The 21390-nt window shown below is 42.7% G+C and overlaps 1 protein-coding gene across 1 annotated transcript; it reads right to left on the reverse strand.

Moving 5' to 3' along the window:
* Window positions 1–2436: 2436 nt before the first annotated feature.
* Window positions 2437–13108, reverse strand: LOC115894204 (HEAT repeat-containing protein 3-like). The gene is made up of 4 exons (XM_030920608.1): window positions 12948–13108; window positions 12683–12840; window positions 10639–10775; window positions 2437–2578 (listed from the first exon to the last, which is right to left on the reverse strand). Exons 1-4 carry the CDS (start codon window positions 12961–12963, stop codon window positions 2554–2556), a joined length of 336 nt encoding a protein of 111 aa, XP_030776468.1. The 5' UTR covers window positions 12964–13108; the 3' UTR covers window positions 2437–2553.
* Window positions 13109–21390: the final 8282 nt, after the last annotated feature.

Genomic DNA, 21390 nt, shown 5'->3' on the forward strand with positions numbered 1-21390 from the left:
CACTGGCCATCAGAGAAATGCAAATCAAAACCATAATGAGATGCCATCTCACACCAATAGAAAGGCGATCATTAAAAAGTCAGGAAGCAACAGGTGCTGGAGAGGATGTGGAGAAATAGGAACACTTTTACACTGTTGGTGGGACTGTAAACTAGTTCAACTACTGTGGCACATATACACCATGGAATACTATGCAGCCATAAAAAAGGATGAGTTCATGTCCTTTGTAGGGACACGGATGAAGCTAGAAATCATCATTCTCAGCAAACTATCGCAAGGACAAAAAATCAAACACTGCATGTTCTCACTCATAAGTAGGAATTGAACAATGAGAACACTTGGACACAGGAACGGGAACATCATACACTGGGGCCTGTCGTGGGGTGGGGGGAAGGGGGAGGGATAGCATTAGGAAATACACCTAATGTAAATGACGAGTTAATGGGTGCAGCACACCAACATGGCACATGTATACATATGTAACAAACCTGCACGTTGTGCACATCTACCCTAGAACTTAAAGTAGTAAAAACAAACAAAAAAAAATTTAGCCAGGCACGGTGGCAGGTGCCTGTAATCCCAGCTACTCAGGAAGCTGAGGCAGAAGAACTGCTTGAACTTGGGGGGCAGAAATTGCAGTGAGCTAAAATTGCACCACTGTACTCCAGCCTGGGCAACAGAATGAGACTCTGTCTCAAATGAAAAAAAAAAAATCACCTCCAAATACAAGCAATTATCCTTTATCAAATTCATTCTGATAAGAAAATATTCTGTTACTCCAAAATAAATAACAATGATACTACTTTTCGAGTCATTTTGATTCTCCATTTCTCCAAATGCCAGTGTCAGGTGATATGAAGGCCATAGATGGGATATGAGTATGGGCCCCAAGCAAACTGGATAGCCCAGAAGTATTGTAATGGCCCTCTTCCCCCAGCAGTAACCATCCAAACCCATTACACAGGCAAGGCCAATTCAGACTACCAATCCCTGGAAGTAACTGAGCCCATGTCGTTAGGTGAATACATTTTCAAAATTACTGTTGTTGACAGTATTGTGTGGTAAGTGATTTCTACATAAATAACATCATGTCCCTCAGGATACATAAAAGCATTCTTAACCTAGCAGCATGTCACATTCCTGAACCTTAAAAAAAAAAAGATGATGTCAAGAATAGACATGAAATGGGAATTTATTTAAAATCAAAGTGCTCAGTTATATTTTCCCACAATTCAGAAACGTTCATTATTTCTCCAGGACTCAGCTTGGGATGGTTTTCCTGTGATCTTTGCAGTTAATAAATGTGCTGGCCTCAGTGACCACAAATAACCAGCAGAACCAGGAGAAACATACCTAAGTGCTTTCACTATAGCACAGGCACACAGGGAGTTTGTGTCAAGTGAAATAAACTTTGCATGCTGCCTGGGGATGGGAACTGGGATACCTGGACCAGACTCTCACTGAGAAATGGCCCAGAGCTGAGGGATGGCAGCTTGTGGAACTAGGGCTGCCAGGGTTACCTAGAGCTTAGGCAGGGCTTGGAAGCAGTGAGAGACTTGGGGTCCTGCTCACCTGAGACTCTGGCTGTGGTCTCCCTGCCTGGGTCTGCCCCTTTCCTCTACACAGGGGAACTGGTGGAGGTGGGCATGAGCAACAGCAGCGCTCTCACTCCCACCCCACAGGACATCTTGCTGGGCTGATGAGAGCCAGAATGCTTGCAAAAGTGGGGGAAAGTTCCCTCCCCGTTTATCATCCAGATCTCTTCCAGGTTTAGAAGGAGGTTGGGAGACACATACAAAGCTACAGCCATCATCTGGTCTGCTCACACTGACGAGCTGCCTCTGTACTCCAGGGCTTGTCCCGTCCTGCCTTGGAATGGGAATGGGACTAGCACTGCCCATATCCTGACTATATCCTGTCCTGGGCATCGCTGGGCACAGCTTTCATGGGATCATTCCAGCCAATGAATGCACAGCCAGGGAGTACTTGAAAGCTACACCTGTTAACTGATCAATGTTGAAAGGGCGGCAGAGACAGCTCAGTAACCATATATGTGTTTCTGAACATTTAATTACTTAATTTTTAAAGATTAATTTAGAACTTGAAAAACATGTACCATTAAACACACAGCACCTCTTAAGAACTTGATGGAATGTAAAACAGATGTCTAAAGAACTGGGGACCAACATTTGAATAGATGTTGACACAAAAACTTGTATTAGTAAAAAGTGACTCTTTTGATCTTTTTTCTTTTTGAAACGGAGTTTCACTCTTGTTGCCCAGGCTGGAGTGCATTGGCGCAATCTTGGCTCACCGCAACCTCCGCCTTTAGGGTTCAAGTGATTCTCTTGCCTCAGCCTCCCGAGTGGTTGGGATTACAGGCGCCTGCCACCACGCCCGGCTAATTTTTGTATTTTTAGTAGAGACAGGGTTTCGCCATGTTGGCCAGGCTAGTCTTGAACTCCCGACCTCAGGTGATCCACCCACCTTGGCCTCCCAAAGTGCTGGGATTAGAGGCGTGAGCCACCGCACCTTGCCTGATCTTTTAAGAGTTCAGTTCTTGGACTTAATGTTGTGTCTAAAAAGGAGGATAAAATATATGAACAATACACTGCATGTAACACAATGGAATTATCTTATTTGTCAGCATAGAAAGCAAATATTTTCACGTTTACCCTTAAGTCGGTATAGAAAGCAAATATCTTCACGTTTACCCTCCAAAAGTCCTGAAAGACACCTGGAACCTCAGCAGCTGAGAGAGAGAGGCAGATTCCCACCTCCCAGGGTACCCTCGCTCCAGCAATGGATGCTGGGTGGAGTAACGTGGAGAGTTTTCCTTTAGTATAGAAAACACCACTTGTTCTTCTCTCTCAGTCTCTATTGTTTTTGTTTGTTTGGTTTGAGCTCCTGTAGTTTAATGTAGTCAAGTTAAGTAAGATTTTACTATGAGGAACTATGAAAATCTGTTAGAAGAATATGCATCGGACTTTGTACAGCTATTTTTTTTTTTCCCTCCAAGTGAAACCTACAGCTAGGTCATTTATTTTTTTTTTTTTTTTTTTTTTTTTTTTATTTTTCTAACATTTTTCTTTTTTTTTTTTTTTTTTTTTTTTTTTTTTTTTTTTTTTTATTATACTTTAAGTTCTAGGGTACATGTGCATAACGTGCAGGTTTGTTACATATGTATACTTATGCCATGTTGGTGTGCTGCACACATCAACTCGTCAGCACCCATCAATTCATCATTTATATCATGTATAACTCCCCAATGCAATCCCTCCCTCCTCCCCCCTCCCCCCTCCCCATGATAGACCCCAGTGTGTGATGTTCCCCTTCCCGAGTCCAAGTGATCTCATTGTTCAGTTCCCACCTATGAGTGAGAACATGCGGTGTTTGGTTTTCTCTTCTTGTGATAGTTTGCTAAGAATGATGGTTTCCAGCTGCATCCATGTCCCTACAAAGGACGCAAACTCATCCTTTTTTATGGCTGCATAGTATTCCATGGTGTATATGTGCCACATTTTCTTAATCCAGTCTGTCACAGATGGACATTTGGGTTGATTCCAAGTCTTTGCTATTGTGAATAGTGCCGCAATAAACATACGTGTACATGTGTCTTTGTAGTAGACTAATTTATAATCCTTTGGGTATATACCCAGTAGTGGGATGGCTGGGTCATATGGTACATCTAGTTCTAGATCCTTGAGGAATTGCCATACTGTTTTCCATAATGGTTGAACTAGTTTACAATCCCACCAACAGTGTAAAAGTGTTCCTATTTCTCCACATCCTCTCCAACACCTGTTGTTTCCTGACTTCTTAATGATTGCCATTCTAACTGGTGTGAGATGGTATCTCATTGTGGTTTTGATTTGCATTTCTCTGATGGCCAGTGATGATGAGCATTTTTTCATGTGTCTGTTGGCTGTATGAATATCTTCTTTTGAGAAATGTCTGTTCATATCCTTTCCCCACTTTTTGATGGGGTTGTTTGTTTTTTTTCTCGTATATTTGTTTGAGTTCTTTGTAGATTCTGGATATTAGCCCTTTGTCAGATGAGTAGGTTGCAAAAATTTTCTCCCATTCTGTAGGTTGCCTGTTCACTCTGATGGTAGATTCTTTTGCTGTGCAAAAGCTCTTTAGTTTAATTAGATCCCATTTGTCAATTTTGGCTTTTGCTGCCGTTGCTTTTGGTGTTTTAGACATGAAGTCCTTGCCCATGCCTATGTCCTGAATGGTACTACCTAGATTTTCTTCTAGGGTTTTGATGGTATTAGGTCTAACATTTAAGTCTCTAATCCATCTTGAATTAATCTTCGTATAAGGGGTAAGGAAAGGATCCAGTTTCAGCTTTCTACTTATGGCTAGCCAATTTTCCCAGCACCATTTATTAAATAGGGAATCCTTTCCCCATTTCTTGTTTCTCTCAGGTTTGTCAAAGATCAGATGGCTGTAGATGTGCGGTATTATTTCTGAGGACTCTGTTCTGTTCCATTGGTCTATATCTCTGTTTTGGGTACCAGTACCATGCTGTTTTGGTTACTGTAGCCTTGTAGTATAGTTTGAAGTCAGGTAGCGTGACGCCTCCAGCTTTGTCCTTTTGACTTAGGATTGTCTTGGCAATGCGGGCTCTTTTTTGGTTCCATATGAACTTTAAAGCAGTTTTTTCCAATTCCGTGAAGAAAGTCATTGGTAGCTTGATGGGGATGGCATTGAATCTATAAATAACCTTGGGGAGTATGGCCATTTTCACGATATTGATTCTTCCTATCCATGAGCATGGTATGTTCTTCCATTTGTTTGTGTCCTCTTTGATTTCACTGAGCAGTGGTTTGTAGTTCTCCTTGAAGAGGTCCTTTACATCCCTTGTAAGCTGGATTCCTAGGTATTTTATTCTCTTTGAAGCAATTGTGAATGGAAGTTCATTCCTGATTTGGCTCTCTGCTTGTCTGTTGCTGGTGTATAAGAATGCTTGTGATTTTTGCACATTAATTTTGTATCCTGAGACTTTGCTGAAGTTGCTTATCAGCTTAAGGAGATTTTGGGCTGAGACGATGGGGTTTTCTAAATATACAATCATGTCATCTGCAAACAGGGACAATTTGACTTCTTCTTTTCCTAACTGGATACCCTTGATTTCTTTCTCTTGCCTGATTGCCCTAGCCAGAACTTCTAACACTATGTTGAATAGGAGTGGTGAGAGAGGGCATCCCTGTCTTGTGCCAGTTTTCAAAGGGAATTTTTCCAGTTTTTGCCCATTCATTATGATATTAGCTGTGGGTTTGTCATAAATAGCTCTTATTATTTTGAGGTACGTTCCATCAATACCAAATTTATTGAGCGTTTTTAGCATGAAGGGCTGTTGAATTTTGTCAAAAGCCTTTTCTGCATCTATTGAGACAATCATGTGGTTCTTGTCTTTGGTTCTGTTTATATGCTGGATTACGTTTATTGATTTGCGAATGTTGAACCAGCCTTGCATCCAGGGATGAAGCCCACTTGATCATGGTGGATAAGCTTTTTGATGTGCTGCTGAATCCGGTTTGCCAGTATTTTATTGAGGATTTTTGCATCAATGTTCATCAGGGATATTGGTCTAAAATTCTCTTTTTTGTTGTGTCTCTGCCAGGCTTTGGTATCAGGATGATGTTGGCCTCATAAAATGAGTTAGGGAGGATTCCCTCTTTTTCTATTGATTGGAATAGTTTCAGAAGGAATGGTACCAGCTCCTCCTTGTACCTCTGGTAGAATTCAGCTGTGAATCCATCTGGTCCTGGACTTTTTTTGGTGGGTAGGCTATTAATTGTTGCCTCAATTTCAGAGCCTGCTATTGGTCTATTCAGGGATTCAACTTCTTCCTGGTTTAGCCTTGGGAGAGTGTAAGTGTCCAGGAAATTATCCATTTCTTCTAGATTTTCTAGTTGATTTGCGTAGAGGCGTTTATAGTATTCTCTGATGGTAGTTTGTATTTCTGTGGGGTCAGTGGTGATATCCCCTTTATCATTTTTTATTGCATCTATTTGATTCCTCTCTCTTTTTTTCTTTATTAGCCTTGCTAGCGGTCTGTCAATTTTGTTGATCTTTTCAAAAAACCAACTCCTGGATTCATTGATTTTTTGGAGGGTTTTTTGTGTCTCTATCTCCTTCAGTTCTGCTCTGATCTTAGTTATTTCTTGCCTTCTGCTAGCTTTTGAATGTGATTGCTCTTGCCTCTCTAGTTCTTTTAATTGTGATGTTAGAGTGTCAATTTTAGATCTTTCCTGCTTTCTCTTGTGGGCATTTAGTGCTATAAATTTCCCTCTACACACTGCTTTAAATGTGTCCCAGAGATTCTGGTATGTTGTATCTTTGTTCTCATTGGTTTCAAAGAACATCTTTATTTCCGCTTTCATTTCGTTATGTACCCAGTAGTCATTCAGGAGCAGGTTGTTCAGTTTCCATGTAGTTGAGCGGTTTTGATTGAGTTTCTTAGTCCTGAGTTCTAGTTTGATTGCACTGTGGTCTGAGAGACAGTTTGTTATAATTTCTGTTCTTTTACATTTGCTGAGGAGTACTTTACTTCCAATTATGTGGTCAATTTTGGAATAAGTGCGATGTGGTGCTGAGAAGAATGTATATTCTGTTGATTTGGGGTGGAGAGTTCTATAGATGTCTATTAGGTCCGCTTGGTGCAGAGATGAGTTCAATTCCTGGATATCCTTGTTAACTTTCTGTCTCGTTGATCTGTCTAATGTTGACAGCGGAGTGTTGAAGTCCCCCATTATTATTGTATGGGAGTCTAAGTCTCTTTGTAAGTCTCTAAGGACTTGCTTTATGAATCTGGGTGCTCCTGTATTGGGTGCATATATATTTAGGAGAGTTAGCTCTTCCTGTTGAATTGATCCCTTTACCATTATGTAATGGCCTTCTTTGTCTCTTTTGATCTTTGATGGTTTAAAGTCTGTTTTATCAGAGACTAGGATTGCAACCCCTGCTTTTTTTTGTTCTCCATTTGCTTGGTAGATCTTCCTCCATCCCTTTATTTTGAGCCTATGTATGTCTCTGCATGTGAGATGGGTCTCCTGAATACAGCAGACTGATGGGTCTTGACTCTTTATCCAGTTTGCCAGTCTGTGTCTTTTAATTGGAGCATTTAGTCCATTAACATTTAAGGTTAATATTGTTATGTGTGAACTTGATCCTGCCATTATGATATTAACTGGTTATTTTGCTCGTTAGTTGATGCAGTTTCTTCCTAGCCTCGATGGTCTTTACATTTTGCCAAGTTTTTGCGATGGCTGGTACCGGTTGTTCCTTTCCATGTTTAGGGCTTCCTTCAGGGTCTCTTGTAAGGCAGGCCTGGTGGTGACAAAATCTCTAAGCATTTGCTTATCTGTAAAGGATTTTATTTCTCCTTCACTTATGAAACTTAGTTTGGCTGGATATGAAATTCTGGGTTTAAAATTCTTTTCTTTAAGAACGTTGAATATTGGCCCCCACTCTCTTCTGGCTTGTAGAGTTTCTGCCGAGAGATCTGCTGTTAGTCTGATGGGCTTCCCTTTGTGGGTGACCCGACCTTTCTCTCTGGCTGCCCTTAAGATTTTTTCCTTCATTTCAACTTTGGTGAATCTGGCAATTATGTGTCTTGGAGTTGCTCTTCTGGAGGAGTATCTTTGTGGCGTTCTCTGTATTTCCTGAATTTGAATGTTGGCCTGCCCTACTAGGTTGGGGAAGTTCTCCTGGATGATATCCTGAAGAGTGTTTTCCAACTTGGTTCCATTTTCCCCCTCACTTTCAGGCACCCCAATCAGACGTAGATTTGGTCTTTTTACGTAATCCCATACTTCTTGCAGGCTTTGCTCATTTCTTTTTCTTCTTTTTTCTTTTGGTTTCTCTTCTCGCTTCATTTCATTCATTTGATCTTCAATCGCTGATACTCTTTCTTCCAGTTGATCGAGTCGGTTACTGAAGCTTGTGCATTTGTCACGTATTTCTCGTGTCATGGTTTTCATCTCTGTCATTTCGTTTATGATCTTCTCTGCATTAATGAGTCTAGCTGTCAATTCTTCCACTCTTTTCTCAAGATTTTAGTTTCTTTGCGCTGGGTACTTAATTCCTCCTTTAGCTCTGATAAGTTTGATGGACTGAAGCCTTCTTCTCTCCTCTCGTCCAAGTCATTCTCTGACCAGCTTTGATCCGTTGCTGGTGATGGGCTGCGCTCCTTTGCAGGGGGAGATGCGCTCTTATTTTTTGAATTTCCAGCTTTTCTGCCCTGCTTCTTCCCCATCTTTGTGGTTTTATCTGTCTCTGGTCTTTGATGGTGGTGACGAACTGATGGGGTTTTGGTATAGGTGTCCTTCCTGTTTGATAGTTTTCCTTCTGACAGTCAGAAGGACTCTCTGTTGGTCTGTTGGAGATTGCTTGAGGTCCACTCCAGACCCTGTTTGCCTGGGTATCAGCAGCAGAGGTTGCCGAAGATAGAATATTGCTGAACAGCGAGTGTACCTGTCTGATTCTTCCTTTGGAAGTGTCCTCTCAGGGGTGTACTCCACCCTGTGAGGTGTGGGGTGTCAGACTGCCCCTAGTGGGGGATTTCTCCCAGCTAGGCTACTCAGGGGTCAGGGACACACCTGAGCAGGCAGTCTGTCCTTCTCAGATCTCAACCTCCGCGTTGGGAGATCCGCGGCTCTCCCCAAAGCTGTCAGACAGAGTCGTTCGCGTCTGCACCGGCTCCCGCTACTTCCCCTGTTGGTCTTCAGCTGTGCGCTGTCCCCAGAGGTGGAGACTACAGAGGCAGGCAGGCTTCCTTGAGCTGCTGTGAGCTCCACCCAGTTCGAGCTTCCCAGCGGCTTTGTTTACCTACTTAAGCCTCAGCAATGGCGGGCGCCCCTCCCCCAGCCTCGCTGCTGCCTTGCGGATAGATCGCGGCAGACTGCTGTGTTAGCAGTGAGGGAGGCTTCGTGGGCGTGGGACCCTCCCGGCCAGGTGTGGGATATATTCTCCTGGAATGCCTGTATGCTTACAGCGCAGTATTGGGGTGGGAGTTACCCGATTTTCCAGGTGTTGTGTGTCTCAGTTCCCCTGGCTAGGAAAACGGATCCCCTTCCCCCTTGCGCTTCCAGGTGAGGCGATGCCTCGCCCTGCTTCAGCTCTCGCTGGTCAGGCTGCAGCAGCTGACCAGCACCGATTGTCCGGCACTCCCTAGTGAGATGACCCCAGTACCTCAGTTGAAAAATGCAGAAATCACCGGTCTTCTGTGTCGCTCGCGCTGGGAGTTGGAGACTGGAGTTGTTCCTATTCGGCCATCTTGGTCCGCCCCCCTAGGTCATTTAAAAGAATATTTAACTCCTGTATCTCTATAGATCTCTGTGTGCATATGAAATTAATCCATATCAGAGACCTGTAACTTAGAGATTCAGCTCCTATCATGCAAATGTGTTTGAAGAAAGATATATATTAGATGATGGCAAGGTGTAGAATTGTGTGGACGGTATTCTACCATTTGCCTTACACACACGCATGCATGCCCACATACACATGCTCTCTTACATACGGAGAATCTCTCTGGAAGGATACACAAGTAACTGGTGTAACTGTAACTTGACTCTGAGAGAGGAACTGGGTGTGGAAGAAAGGAGGGAGGCTTCCAGTTTCTGTCCTCTAATAAACTTTTGAATTCTGTACTACATACATAATCAAATTTAAATGCTTATAACTGGGAAGAAAATAATAGAAAATTACCCAATTATTATTATTATTATTTTTTTTTTTTTTTTGAGGCGGAGTCTTGCTCTGTCGCCAGGGCTGGAGTGCAGTGGCCGGATCTCAGCTCACTGCAAGCTCCACCTCCTGGATTTACGCCATTCTCCTGCCTCAGCCTCCCGAGTAGCTGGGACTGCAGGCGCCCGCCACCTCGCCCGGCTAGTTTTTGTATTTTTAGTAGAGACGAGGTTTCACCGTGTTAGCCAGGATGGTCTCGATCTCCTGACCTCGTGATCTGCCCATCTCGGCCTCCCGAAGTGCTGGGATTACAGGCTTGAGCCACCGCGCCCGGCCCCAATTATTATTATTATTATTTGGAGATGGAGTTTTGCTCCTGTTGCCCAGGCTGGAGTGCAGTGGCACGACCTCAGATCACTGCAATCCCCACCTCCTGGGTTCAAGCTATTCTCCCGCCTCAGCCTCCCAAGTAGCTGGGATTACAGGCATCCGCCACTACGCCCAGCAAAATTTTTGTATTTTAGTAGAGGGGTTTCATCATGTTGGCCAGGCTGGTCTCCAACTCCTGACCTCAGGTGATCCTCCTGCCTCAGCCTCCCAAAGTGCTGGGACTACAGGCATGAGCCACCGTGCCTGGCCAAGAATTACCCAAATACCTTAATGAGGCCTTTATGATATTTATGATTCAGTCTTGATTGGCCTGATAAAACTGGATGCAAACAATTTTAATAAAAAAGAAAACTATAAGCCCAGGAGCTGCTTGCATACCTCGTTTTGACTCTGTACCCCCGGGCAACTATAAATATGTGATTCCTGTGTCTGGGAAAGGTTTTTGCAGATTGAATGACAAACAATATACATTTACAAAATCCAAGTTCCTGCCCCTTCAAAATTCTGTTCCGTCTGCGTAGTCTTTCACAATAAAGCCTAAATAATTACCTGGTTGAGAAAAAAGCAGCTGTGACAGATGCTGTACAAGCGTCTGAAGGGCTGTGGCTCCTCCCAGGTGCTCCACATCCAGGAGGGACACAAGACTCTGGAGACAGAAGAGGGCTCTGCACTGAATAGTGTTCATTCTGGAAAGGAAGTGAAACAATGCTGTCTGTTTCTCCAGAAGTTGCCCATCAGAATTCAGTATTAACTTTTAGTCTAAGCTTCAGGTTCTGACTGGAAATATCCATAAATACAAGGGTATCTATGGCAGTTAGCAAAGAATCACAAGGTGAACTATTTTTTGTGTTTTCTAAAATGTATTATCATTTTTCAGATAGGGTCTTGCTCTATTGCCCAGGCTGGAGTGCAGTGGTGTGATCACAGCTCGCTGCAGCCTCAACCTCCTGAGCACAAATGATCCTCCTGCCTCAGCCTCCTAAGGAGCAGGATTACATGTGCACGCAACCACACCTGGCTAAGTTTTTTATTTTTTGTAGATAGGGGTCTTGCTATGTTGCCCAGGCTGGTCTGGAACTCTTGGCCTCAAACAATCCTCCTGCCTGGACAAGTGCTAGAATTGTAAAGTAACTGTTAATCTGCCAAATCAAACTGCTTGAGTATTCACATCCTCTGATACACAACTCATTAATGAGTCATGAGGAATCTGTTTTAGAAAAATTTCTATGTAGGGTAGCATCCTTAAAATTATAATTTTCTTCAGATGGGAAGAATTCTCATTCTGTTTCCCAGGCTGGAGTACAGTGTCACCATCATAGCTCACGACAGCCTTGGACTGCTGAGTTCAAGCAATCCTCCCACTTCAGCCTCCTGAGTAGCTAGGACTATGGCTGAGTGCCACTATGCCAGGCTAGTTTTTGTAATGTTTTTCTTTCTTTGTAGAGATGGGGTCTTGCTATGCTGCGCAGGCTGGTTTCAAACTCCTGGCCTCAAGTGATCCTCCCACCTCGGCCTCCCAGAGTCCTGGGATTATAGGTGTGACCAACCACGCCAGCCTAAAATTATTAATTGTGAAATGTGACATATATTTGGTTAAGTACACAACATATAGAGAGAGTTTAACAAATAGTCTATGAAGCCAACACCCATGCACCTGGGAAAGAAACACTGCCGGACCCTGAAAGCCCCTGTATCTCTTCCTTATAACATCCCACCTCCCTGACACCTACAGGTAACCACCATACAGACTTTTATGGTAAACATTTCCTTGTCTTTTTTTTTTTTTTTTAATAGGCTTATCCCCAAGGTATACATCCCTGAACAAAATAGTTCAATGTTGCCTGTTTCTCAACTTTGTAAAAACTGAATCACAGTGTGTGTATTCTTTTATGTCTTGCTTTTTTGGTTCAACAATGTAAGCTCCATCCAAGTTGTGAGCAGTTCTAATTCAGATCCCTTTTACTGGTGCATGTATTGTACTGAGTGATTTTGTCAAAATATATTTACCATTCTAACTCTGATGGACAAGAAGTTTGTTTACGGGTTGGGGCAACTGTGACATACACTGCTATGAACATGTATTCTAAGGCACGTGGGCACTATTTTTCTGGTATATATACCCAGGAACAAAACTTCTGGGTCTGAGGGGGAGTCAGCACCTTCTATTTAATGGCCCATCATTTCATAAAATAAAATAATGACAAATGTTTTTGAAAGTAGAAAAGTTCTTAATTTCTAATTAAAGGTTTCCAAGTAGGGTTTCTAGAACATAGGTCAACTGCAATGCTGTTTGGAAAGGCAGTTTTCTCAAAAATCTAGATTTAAAAGAGGCAGTAAAGCAAAAGTTAAAGAGTAGTCATTTAACACATGATTCCCTTATATAATTCCAAAATATTACTCCTAAGTGAAATGGTTAGGCTTCATATAGAATGACCTTTTCGCCTATTTCCAGTACTAGTAGCTCAGCTTTGTCTCAGATCTTACCACCATCTACAACCTGAAAGTGTGAGCTTGCTTCTTTTGTACACAGAATGAACACCTTGCTTAAGCCTTTCCCACGCTCCACGGTAAGCCTAGAATGAAAACGGATTACCTTCTTTGGGATGAGGTAGTTGGTGAGAGGAGTGTGAACCTCATGGGAGAGGCAGAGGGGAGAGAACAGCTGTCCCCCGCACTCACTGAAGGAATTCTCCATAAATTCATCACTTTCATCACTGCTAGAAAGTTCTTCCCATTCGTCATCAGAGGGATCTGGGAAGCAGGCAAACCATGCAGAACTGGAATAGTTAAGAAAATCTCCACGGGAGTTTCCCTCTTGGCCCAGGGGGAAAATGTCTAAATGTAAACTGTTAACAAACCTTCATTGCAGCACATGTTGACGATAATTTCCAGAGCAGTCTGTTGGGCTGTCAGCAATGCTATAGTCTCTCTCAGCTCCTTGTCAGTGGGCTTTAAAAAAAAAAGAAAAAAAAGTAAATGACCAACTCTCCATGGTTGGGAAAATGTTTTTGGGGAATTTCCTTAGTGAAAGCCTACTAGATTTTTGTACTTGGAATAGAGTACATGGAGAATGGGGTAGGTAAAAGAAAAGTCATGAAGTGCCAAAAGTACAAACGAGCATTATAATTCCTCTTGGTACAGTGGAGCATGCCCCCATTAACTGGGTTCCCATTCATCTGCATGGCTATTCCCCAGGTGTCGCTTAGTTAGCTGGAGAGAAGAGACAATTATCCAGGAATTCTGAACGGAATTCACCCTGAAACATAATCTACTGTGTCAAGAAGTAGCTGGGCATACTAGCTACTTCTTTAAACAAGAGTTCATTTAACTCTAGCTTTAAACAAGAGTTCATTTCAGACACCAGGCACTTATAAACAAACCTGCTTTTAGATGCTCAGCTTAGATGTCTTTCTTGGAATGGCTGCGTTAACAAACACTACTAAGGAGCCCTTATATGACCTGTAGAACTTGCTATGAAGCAGACGGACTTGTTTCCTGCCTTTCTTTAAAGACTATAATAAAGCATTTCTCTAAGACTAAAGAAAGCAGGAAGGTTTTTTTTTTTTTCTGAAAATATATAACGGCAACTTAAACTTAACATTATCAACTAACATTTTTAAAATGGGTAATATAAATTTATATAACCTTTATTCTCAAATTGTCTATGAAAAGTGAAATAACCACACTGATATTCCAAAACAGTACATGAGCTAAAAACAATGTATATTTTACTATTTGAATATTTCCCAACTTTAGTTTTCAACTGTTTTTTTTCCCCTGCTTAGAGACACAGTCTCACTCTGTTGCCTAGGCTGGAGTGCAGTGGCACGTTCATAGCTCACTGCAACCTCAAATTCCTGCACTCAAGCAATCCTCTTGCTGCAGCCTCTGAGTAGCTAGGACTACAGGTGCACGCCACCATGAATGGCTAATTTTTTTACTTTTTCGTAGAGACAAGGTCTTAGCCAGGCATGGTGGCGCATGCCTGTAATCCCACCTACTTGGGAGGCTAAGGCAGGATAATCCCTTGAACCTAGGAGGCAGAGGTTGCAGTGAGCCGAGATTGCACCACTGCACTCCAGCCTGGGTGACAGTGACACTCCGTCTCAAAAAAAAAAAAAAAAAAAAAAGAAAAGAAATAAATTTACCTGCTATTTTTTTTTTTTTTTTGAGAGATGGGGTCTCAGTATATTGCCCAGGCTGATCTTGAAATCCTGACTTCAAGTAATCCTCCCACCTCAGCCTCCCAAAGTGTTGAGATTATAGGCGTGACCACCATGTCCAGCCCCAGTGACTTCTTTGTGCAACAATTTAACTGTAACTTTTAATCATATTATTTAAAAAAAAAAAAAAGAAAAGCAAATTGCTAATTTAATTGATGTAGCTCAGGGATCCCTAAATTTGAATTCTACTTATTGGCATCAATAATGTATATAAAATCATTTCTAGTTTGCTTTGTGTGTGTGCTAATTCAACTAAATATACATTATTAGAGGAGATTCAAAGCTAAACAAGACATGTTGCTGCTGGGCTGTCATCCACTTAAAATATATGAAGATCTGGCTTATTCTTTTTATTCTTCTTTTTTTTTTTTTTGGAGACAGAGTCTTGCTCTGTCACCCAGGCTGGGGTGCAGTGGCATGATCTTGGCTCACTACAATCTCCGCCTCCTGGGTTCAAGCCATTCTCATGCCCCAGCCTCCCGAGTAGCTGGGACTACAGGTATGAACCACCATGCTCGGCTAATTTTTTGCATTTTTAGTAGAGATAGGGTTTCACCATATTGGCCAGGCAGGTCTTGACTCCTGGCCTCAAAGTGATCCACCCACCCCGGCCTCACCAAGTGCTGGGATTGATAGGCGTGAGCCACCATGCCCAGCCGAAGATGTGGCTTAAAAGGAACTCTGAAATTAAACTCCAACCTCTTTATGTAACTCTCTTGCTCAGAACTTTTCTCTGCTTCTCACTAGGCTATCGAGCTGACATAAAGAACCAATTTAGATGAAATGTTATGACATCTGAGATTTTGCTTCAAATAATCAGTATAGAAAAGACAGTGTGAGGGGAACTAGATGAAATCAAATAGAAAGAGATGTTGAAAATTGATAACTGTGGAAGCTAAGCAGAGAGTACTTTACTTTTTGCATGTGCCCCCACAAAAAAAACGGGTAACTGCTCTTCCTTTGTATCTCTGTGGTATATACCCTTCTTAAGTTAAATGATGCAGTTCCTGATTCTGAAGGAGTGCTGCAGAAGACACTGGATAGTGGTGGAAGACCACAGCTGAATATAACTTGTGTTCCTGGCACCCTACTGGCACTTAAACACCAGCTGGCTGACCAACTAGCATGTTAATCATCCAGTCTAGTCAGTTAAGAACATTTTATTTTCCTTTTCTTCTTTTTTTTCCCCTCTACCCCGCCGCCCCACCACTGCCCATCACTACAATCTTAAGGAAGACTTTATTTCTATTTTCTTTTAGTTTTGTTTTTCTGAAACAGAGTCTCGCTCAGTTGCCAGGCTGGAGTGCAGTGGCGTGATCTTGACTCACTGCAACCTCTACCTCCCAGGTTCAAGTGATTCTTGTGCCTCAGCCTTCCAAGTTGAGTGGCTGGACTACAGGCACATGCCACCACACCTAATTTTTGTATTTTTAGTAGAGATGGTGTTTCACCATGTTGGTCAGGCTGGTCTTGAACTCCTGGACTCAGGAAATTTGCCCACCTCAGCCTCCCAAAGTGCTAGGATTACAGGCGTCAGCCACCACACCTGGCCAGAAGACTTAAAAAGCCAGTTTTTTAACTGTAAGAAAACACTGCATTTTTATAAGCACACCAAAATAAAAGGTAATAAGAAAATAAATCTCTACATAACAGTTAAGTATCAATAGTTTTTCAACAGTGGCACTTCTATCTAAACCTTGTTAGACTTGAGGTCTCACCCCCAACCTTACTCCCTGGAGAAGGTCCTTGGAAGCAAGGCTGGAGGTGGGGACAATCACACAAGAATGCCATTCTCTCATTCCCAGCAAAGGGATTATCAGATCCTTCAAACAGCAGTATACCTGCATCAGATAGGATCAACAGAACCTGAGTACCATGGTGCCCACAGCTGAAAATGACCCCATAAGCCCTAGATTTATCACCATCCCCGTCTTTCCACATACAGGTATGAAAACAGGTTTGGGTACCACGGTGCACGCCTATGAGCCCAGCACTTTGGGAGGCCGAGGTAGGAGGATCGCGTGAGACCAGGCAGCATAGTGAGATCTCGTCTCAAAATAAACCAATAATAATAAAATAAAAAGAGTACATGTATCTAATGAAGTAGGTAACGACATAAAACATTTTATTGATGATTATACTGGTCTAAAATTATCAAAGCAGCATTTATGTTTTCTAACTATTTATGTTTTGGCCTTATAGCTATTGTTTGCGACATGTGACTGGGAACCAGAGTGCCTGACGTCTTTCAGTGCTACGCATTGAACGTACTGGATCAGCACTGCTTTCTCCTGTCAGTTCCTGGAATCCTTCTATTGATAAGACATATGGTAGTCATGGTAAAAATTTAGCCTTATGGCATAGTATATTGTTTAGTAGCTTTTTTATTGATGGCATGCGGCAAAAATTCAATCATTCATTTCAACCACATCGGGCCTTCTGTGCTTTTATCTGTCTGAAAATTTTTTATATTTGAGAAGAGACCCTTACTTCAAGCAGTTGCTCTAGTGTAAAGCCTTGGCGCATCGATTTTGTTTTGAATTTACCAAAACTACTGTTAACCTGATAAAGAGATACTGTTGTCAGGATCCCCACTTATTTATGAACCAGTGATTTCAGGAAATTGACCACTTAGTTTCCGTAAGTTTTTTTTTTTTTCACCAACTCTTTTCTCTCCAGAATCTCTGATACCGAAGTAAGAATTATCTGAAGGTCTGTTAGTATGACTTTATTTAGTTTCTGTATCTATTTCTTCTTGCCCTTTGGCCTTACAAGAGATAATTTAGTTGAGAGTTTATTTATTTAATTATTTTTAATTTTAAAATTTTTTATTGTTCTGAGAGGAGTCTGGCTCTCTACCCCAGGCTGGAGTGCAGTGGCTGGCTCTGCCAACCTCACATTCCGAGGTCTCACGTGATTCTCATGCCTCAGCCTCCCGAGTAGCTGGATTACAAGCATGCGGACCATGCCCAGCTTATTTCTGTATTTTGGTAGAGACAGTGTTTTACATGTTGGCCAGGCTGGTCTTGAGATTGGGACCTCAGGTGATTTGCCCACCTTGACCTCTTAAAGCTGATGGGTTACAGGTATGAGCCACCTGTCTGGCCCGTATTTTTTTTTATTTTAATAGTTGGTAAATGCACATGAAATTTAACGTCTTAATCATTTTGGGTTTTCTGAGACAAAGCCTCCTCTGTGCCCAGGCAGGCGTGCTTGGTGCGATCTTGGCTCACCGCAGCCTCCACTCCTGGGATCAGTGATCTTCCATCCTCAGCCTCCCAAGAAGCTGGGCCTACGGTGCATGCCCCCAGGCCCATTTAATTTTTTTTTTTTTTTTTTTTGAGGACGAACTTCTCCACTCTGTCAACCCCGGCCTGGACATGCATTGGTTATGCCAGCCAGCTTACTGCAATCTCGCCCCTGAGTTCAAGCAATTCTCCTGCCCTCAGCCTCTGAGTAGCTGGGAATACAGCACCCACCACCATGCCTGGCTAATTTTTTGTATTTTTTTAGTAGGACGGGGTTTTCACCTTTGTAGCCAGGATGGTATCGATCTCTCGAACCTCGTGATTGCCTGCCTCGGCCTCACCAACAGTGATGGGATCACAGGCGTGAGCCACCACGCCTCCGCTAATTTTTTAATCTTTTTAATAGGGATGGTGTTTTTACCCGTTGACCAGGCTGGTTCAACTCCTGACCTAAAGTGATTGGCCCATCTTGACTCCCTGTGCGGGATACAGGCATGAACCACAGTGCCCAGCACAGTTAATCTTTGTATTTTTTTTTAGAGATGACATCTCACCACGTTGCATACGCTGGTGCTCAAACTCCTGAGCTCTTATAATATGCCCACCTGACCTCCCAACAGTGCTGGAATTCACAGGTGTGGCACTGCCCCAGCCTTTAATGTTTTAATGTATAATTTATGCTGTAAAGTACATTCATCTGTTGTGCAATAAAATCCGGAACTTTTTTTCATCTTGCAAACTGACACTCTACCCTTTAGACACAATTTTTCCCTTTCCCCTACCAGCTGCTTGTCAGCCACCATCCTGGACTACTCTAAATACTCATAGAAGTGGCATTATACAGGCATTTGTTCTTTTTGTGATTGGCTTATTTCTTTTCTGCCTAGTGGCTCAAGGTTCATCCATGTAGCATGTGTCGAAATTCCTTCCTTTTAAATGCTGAATAATATTGCTTGTAGCATACCCCACATTTGTTGATCTGTTCATTGTTGATGGAACTTGGTTACTTCTACAACTTGGTATTGTGACTACGGCTGCCTGTTGTGAAATGATTAATTTTTTTTTTTTTTTTTTGAGACAGAGGCAGCTGTGTTAAACCAGCTGAGTGCACGTAGCAACGATCTGGCTCACTGCAACCTCTGCCTCCGGGTTGGTTCAAGTGATTCTTGTCCTCGACACCCAATGTTAGCTGGGATACAAGCGGCCTACCACCATGCCTGGCTGATTTTTGATTTTTCAGTAGAGAGTTGCGTCTCACCCATGTTGGCTAGACTTGTCCAACTCTGGACCCTCACGTGATCTCCCACCTTGGCATACCAAAGTGTTGGGATTACAGGGTGAGCCCCCCGCACCAGCAAAAATGGTGTAATCTATTCAAGTCCCTGGCTTCAGTTCTTTTGGCGTGTTATAGCCAGGAGGTGTTTTTATTTTTGTAGAGTAACTTAAAAAAAATTTTACTCTGGACTTCTTAAGTAGCTCGTTTTTTTTGATAACAACAAATGAAGAGAGAACCTGCTTCTCATGTTGTATGTGAGACCGTACGTTGGAATTTAGTGTACATTCCATTCCATCACGGATATCAGAACAGACGCTACTGAGGGAGCAGCCGCTTAGGTTACCAGCGATAAAGTGAAGCCACTCACTTTGTCATTTAAAAGAAACTCGATGAGTGTTCTATCGGGTCTACTGCTAACGCAGTGTATCAGAGAAGAAAGGACTGTGTGCCAAGGGAAGGCAAGATGAATTGTGCAGGGTTCTTATAACTAAGGGCACTGCCCTCAGTGCAGAACTCATTGACATTTAATAAATAATGAACAAAGGCAGTGGGCTGCTGAGATTTTTTGAAATTACCGGCCTTAAAAGTCTTGTGAAACTTAAACTTAATAAAATTTCACATGCATTTCTTCTCCCTTATGCTTATTTTTCCCCCGGCACCAATTTGGAGTCTAAAGGACATTATTCCATGAGAGTCAAGCAGAAATCATAAATGCTTACTGACGATCTTATCTGAAGTTTGGGAATGGATGCTGGTGAATGATTGAAACAGTTATTCAAATTAAGCGACTGAAACGCAAAGGGTTAACAAACTGCTGCAGAGGTGAGGAAATAGTAGGAGAACATAATGGGGATGATTGATTGAAGATGATTAAATGGAAGGAATTTCTCCTAAGAGAAAAGTCAGAAGGAAACTTTTCGTTTCAGATTATTACTACCGTGAAGGTCTAAGTCAGGTTGATGTTCTCAAGTATGGATTAATTACAGCTGTTTTTTTTTTTTCCAGCAGTTATCTTGGCTTTGCAGAAAAAAATTATCGTAAAGTTAGCCTATAACGGGCGTTTCGGTAAAAAATGTGTCGTTATTTCCTGTTGATCTCTTTAGTCATTAAATAATCTCCTACGGGGGAAAAGATCTTTTATCTAACGGTGATAGTTTTATACACAGGAGAAGATTTTCAGGATGGGACATAAACCTATCCTTTGAAACACCCTTTAGAAAATAGATGATCATCTTGTAACTTTGCATTCTCCCACAGCTCGTTACGTCTGTTGCCAGAAGTCTCGACTAAAGGAATTTTGTACTTTGCCTGAATTGTTCCCTTGCATTCTTGCCTCTTATTTTAGTATTTAGCCTTATCAAGGTGGCAACCAAATCTTCATTTATCCACTACTGATTGCAGAGGTTGGTTGACTGTGCGATGAATGCTTGGTTTGTAGTTTTCTTGGGATGTGGGTGGAGTGATGTGGCATAGCTTGTGCTGGTGATGGATATTGCAGTAAAAGGGGCCGCACATCTGGGGTCCGGACGCATTTCATCTGAACAGTCTGCAGAGAGGAGAGCCATTTTGGGGGAGGCGAACACTTTTTTAAGGAGGGAAACAAATAGAAAACAGGGAACACAGTGACGAGGCTTTATCATTCCTGTGCACATGACTGTGCTCCCAAGTTGCCAGGCACTGTGCTAGACACTGGTCATAAAAGATGATTATTAAGACGTAATTTCCAGCCTTTCAGGAATCTTCACCATGTTGGGGGAAACAGACAAAAAATCCCTGGCTCTTAAGTCCTGCTGCACGAACAGTACTGTGCCCTGCACAGATTTCTAGGGAATGGTCTCTGTCGAGTAGGCCCTTGTTCCAGCCTTTATGGGAGAGCTAACGGACGGGCTGCCGCCGAGAGAGCCCTTTTGGACACAACATCTGGGGCGTCTAAAGGCGGGGGGGTGGGGTAATGAAAAAGCAGGTTAGTGTTTGGAGAGATTCACTCAGGCAGCTGGATGGAAGGAAAGCACAAGGGCCTGGCAGCAGGAGGACCAGTCAAGAGGCTGCCGAAGGATGACGACGGCTGCGTTGGTGGGAGGGCAATCATTGGTCCCTCATGCATCACCTGTGTCATGATGTCTCAGGAAGCATAAATGATGGTGTTTCAAAGAAATCAAAAACTGTGGCTAGAACCACCTTTTTCCCGTCATAGAGACAACCTGTGGGTGCAAAGCACTGTGTTAGTGCTGGTACAAATAACCAGAAATGGGAAGGCCCACGCTTGTCCTTGAGTTGCTCACAGATTTTTTTTTTTTTTTTTTTTGGAGACAGAGTTCTTTGTTGCCAAAACTGCAGTCCAGTGGTTTTTAATATTGGCTCACTGCAACTCCGCTCCCCACGGTTCGTAGCAATTCTCCTGCCCGGCCTCTACAGGCAGTGCCACACACCCGCAACTGGCATTTTTAGTAGAAATGGGGTGGTTTCTCCCACGTTGGCAGGCTTGGTCTCAAACTCCAACCTCAGGTGATCTGACACCAGACTCTCAAAGTGCTGGATTCGTGCCCAGCCTAGA

This window comes from Rhinopithecus roxellana, chromosome 17 (assembly GCF_007565055.1).
Source record: "Rhinopithecus roxellana isolate Shanxi Qingling chromosome 17, ASM756505v1, whole genome shotgun sequence".
NCBI classification, from domain to species: domain Eukaryota; kingdom Metazoa; phylum Chordata; class Mammalia; order Primates; family Cercopithecidae; genus Rhinopithecus; species Rhinopithecus roxellana.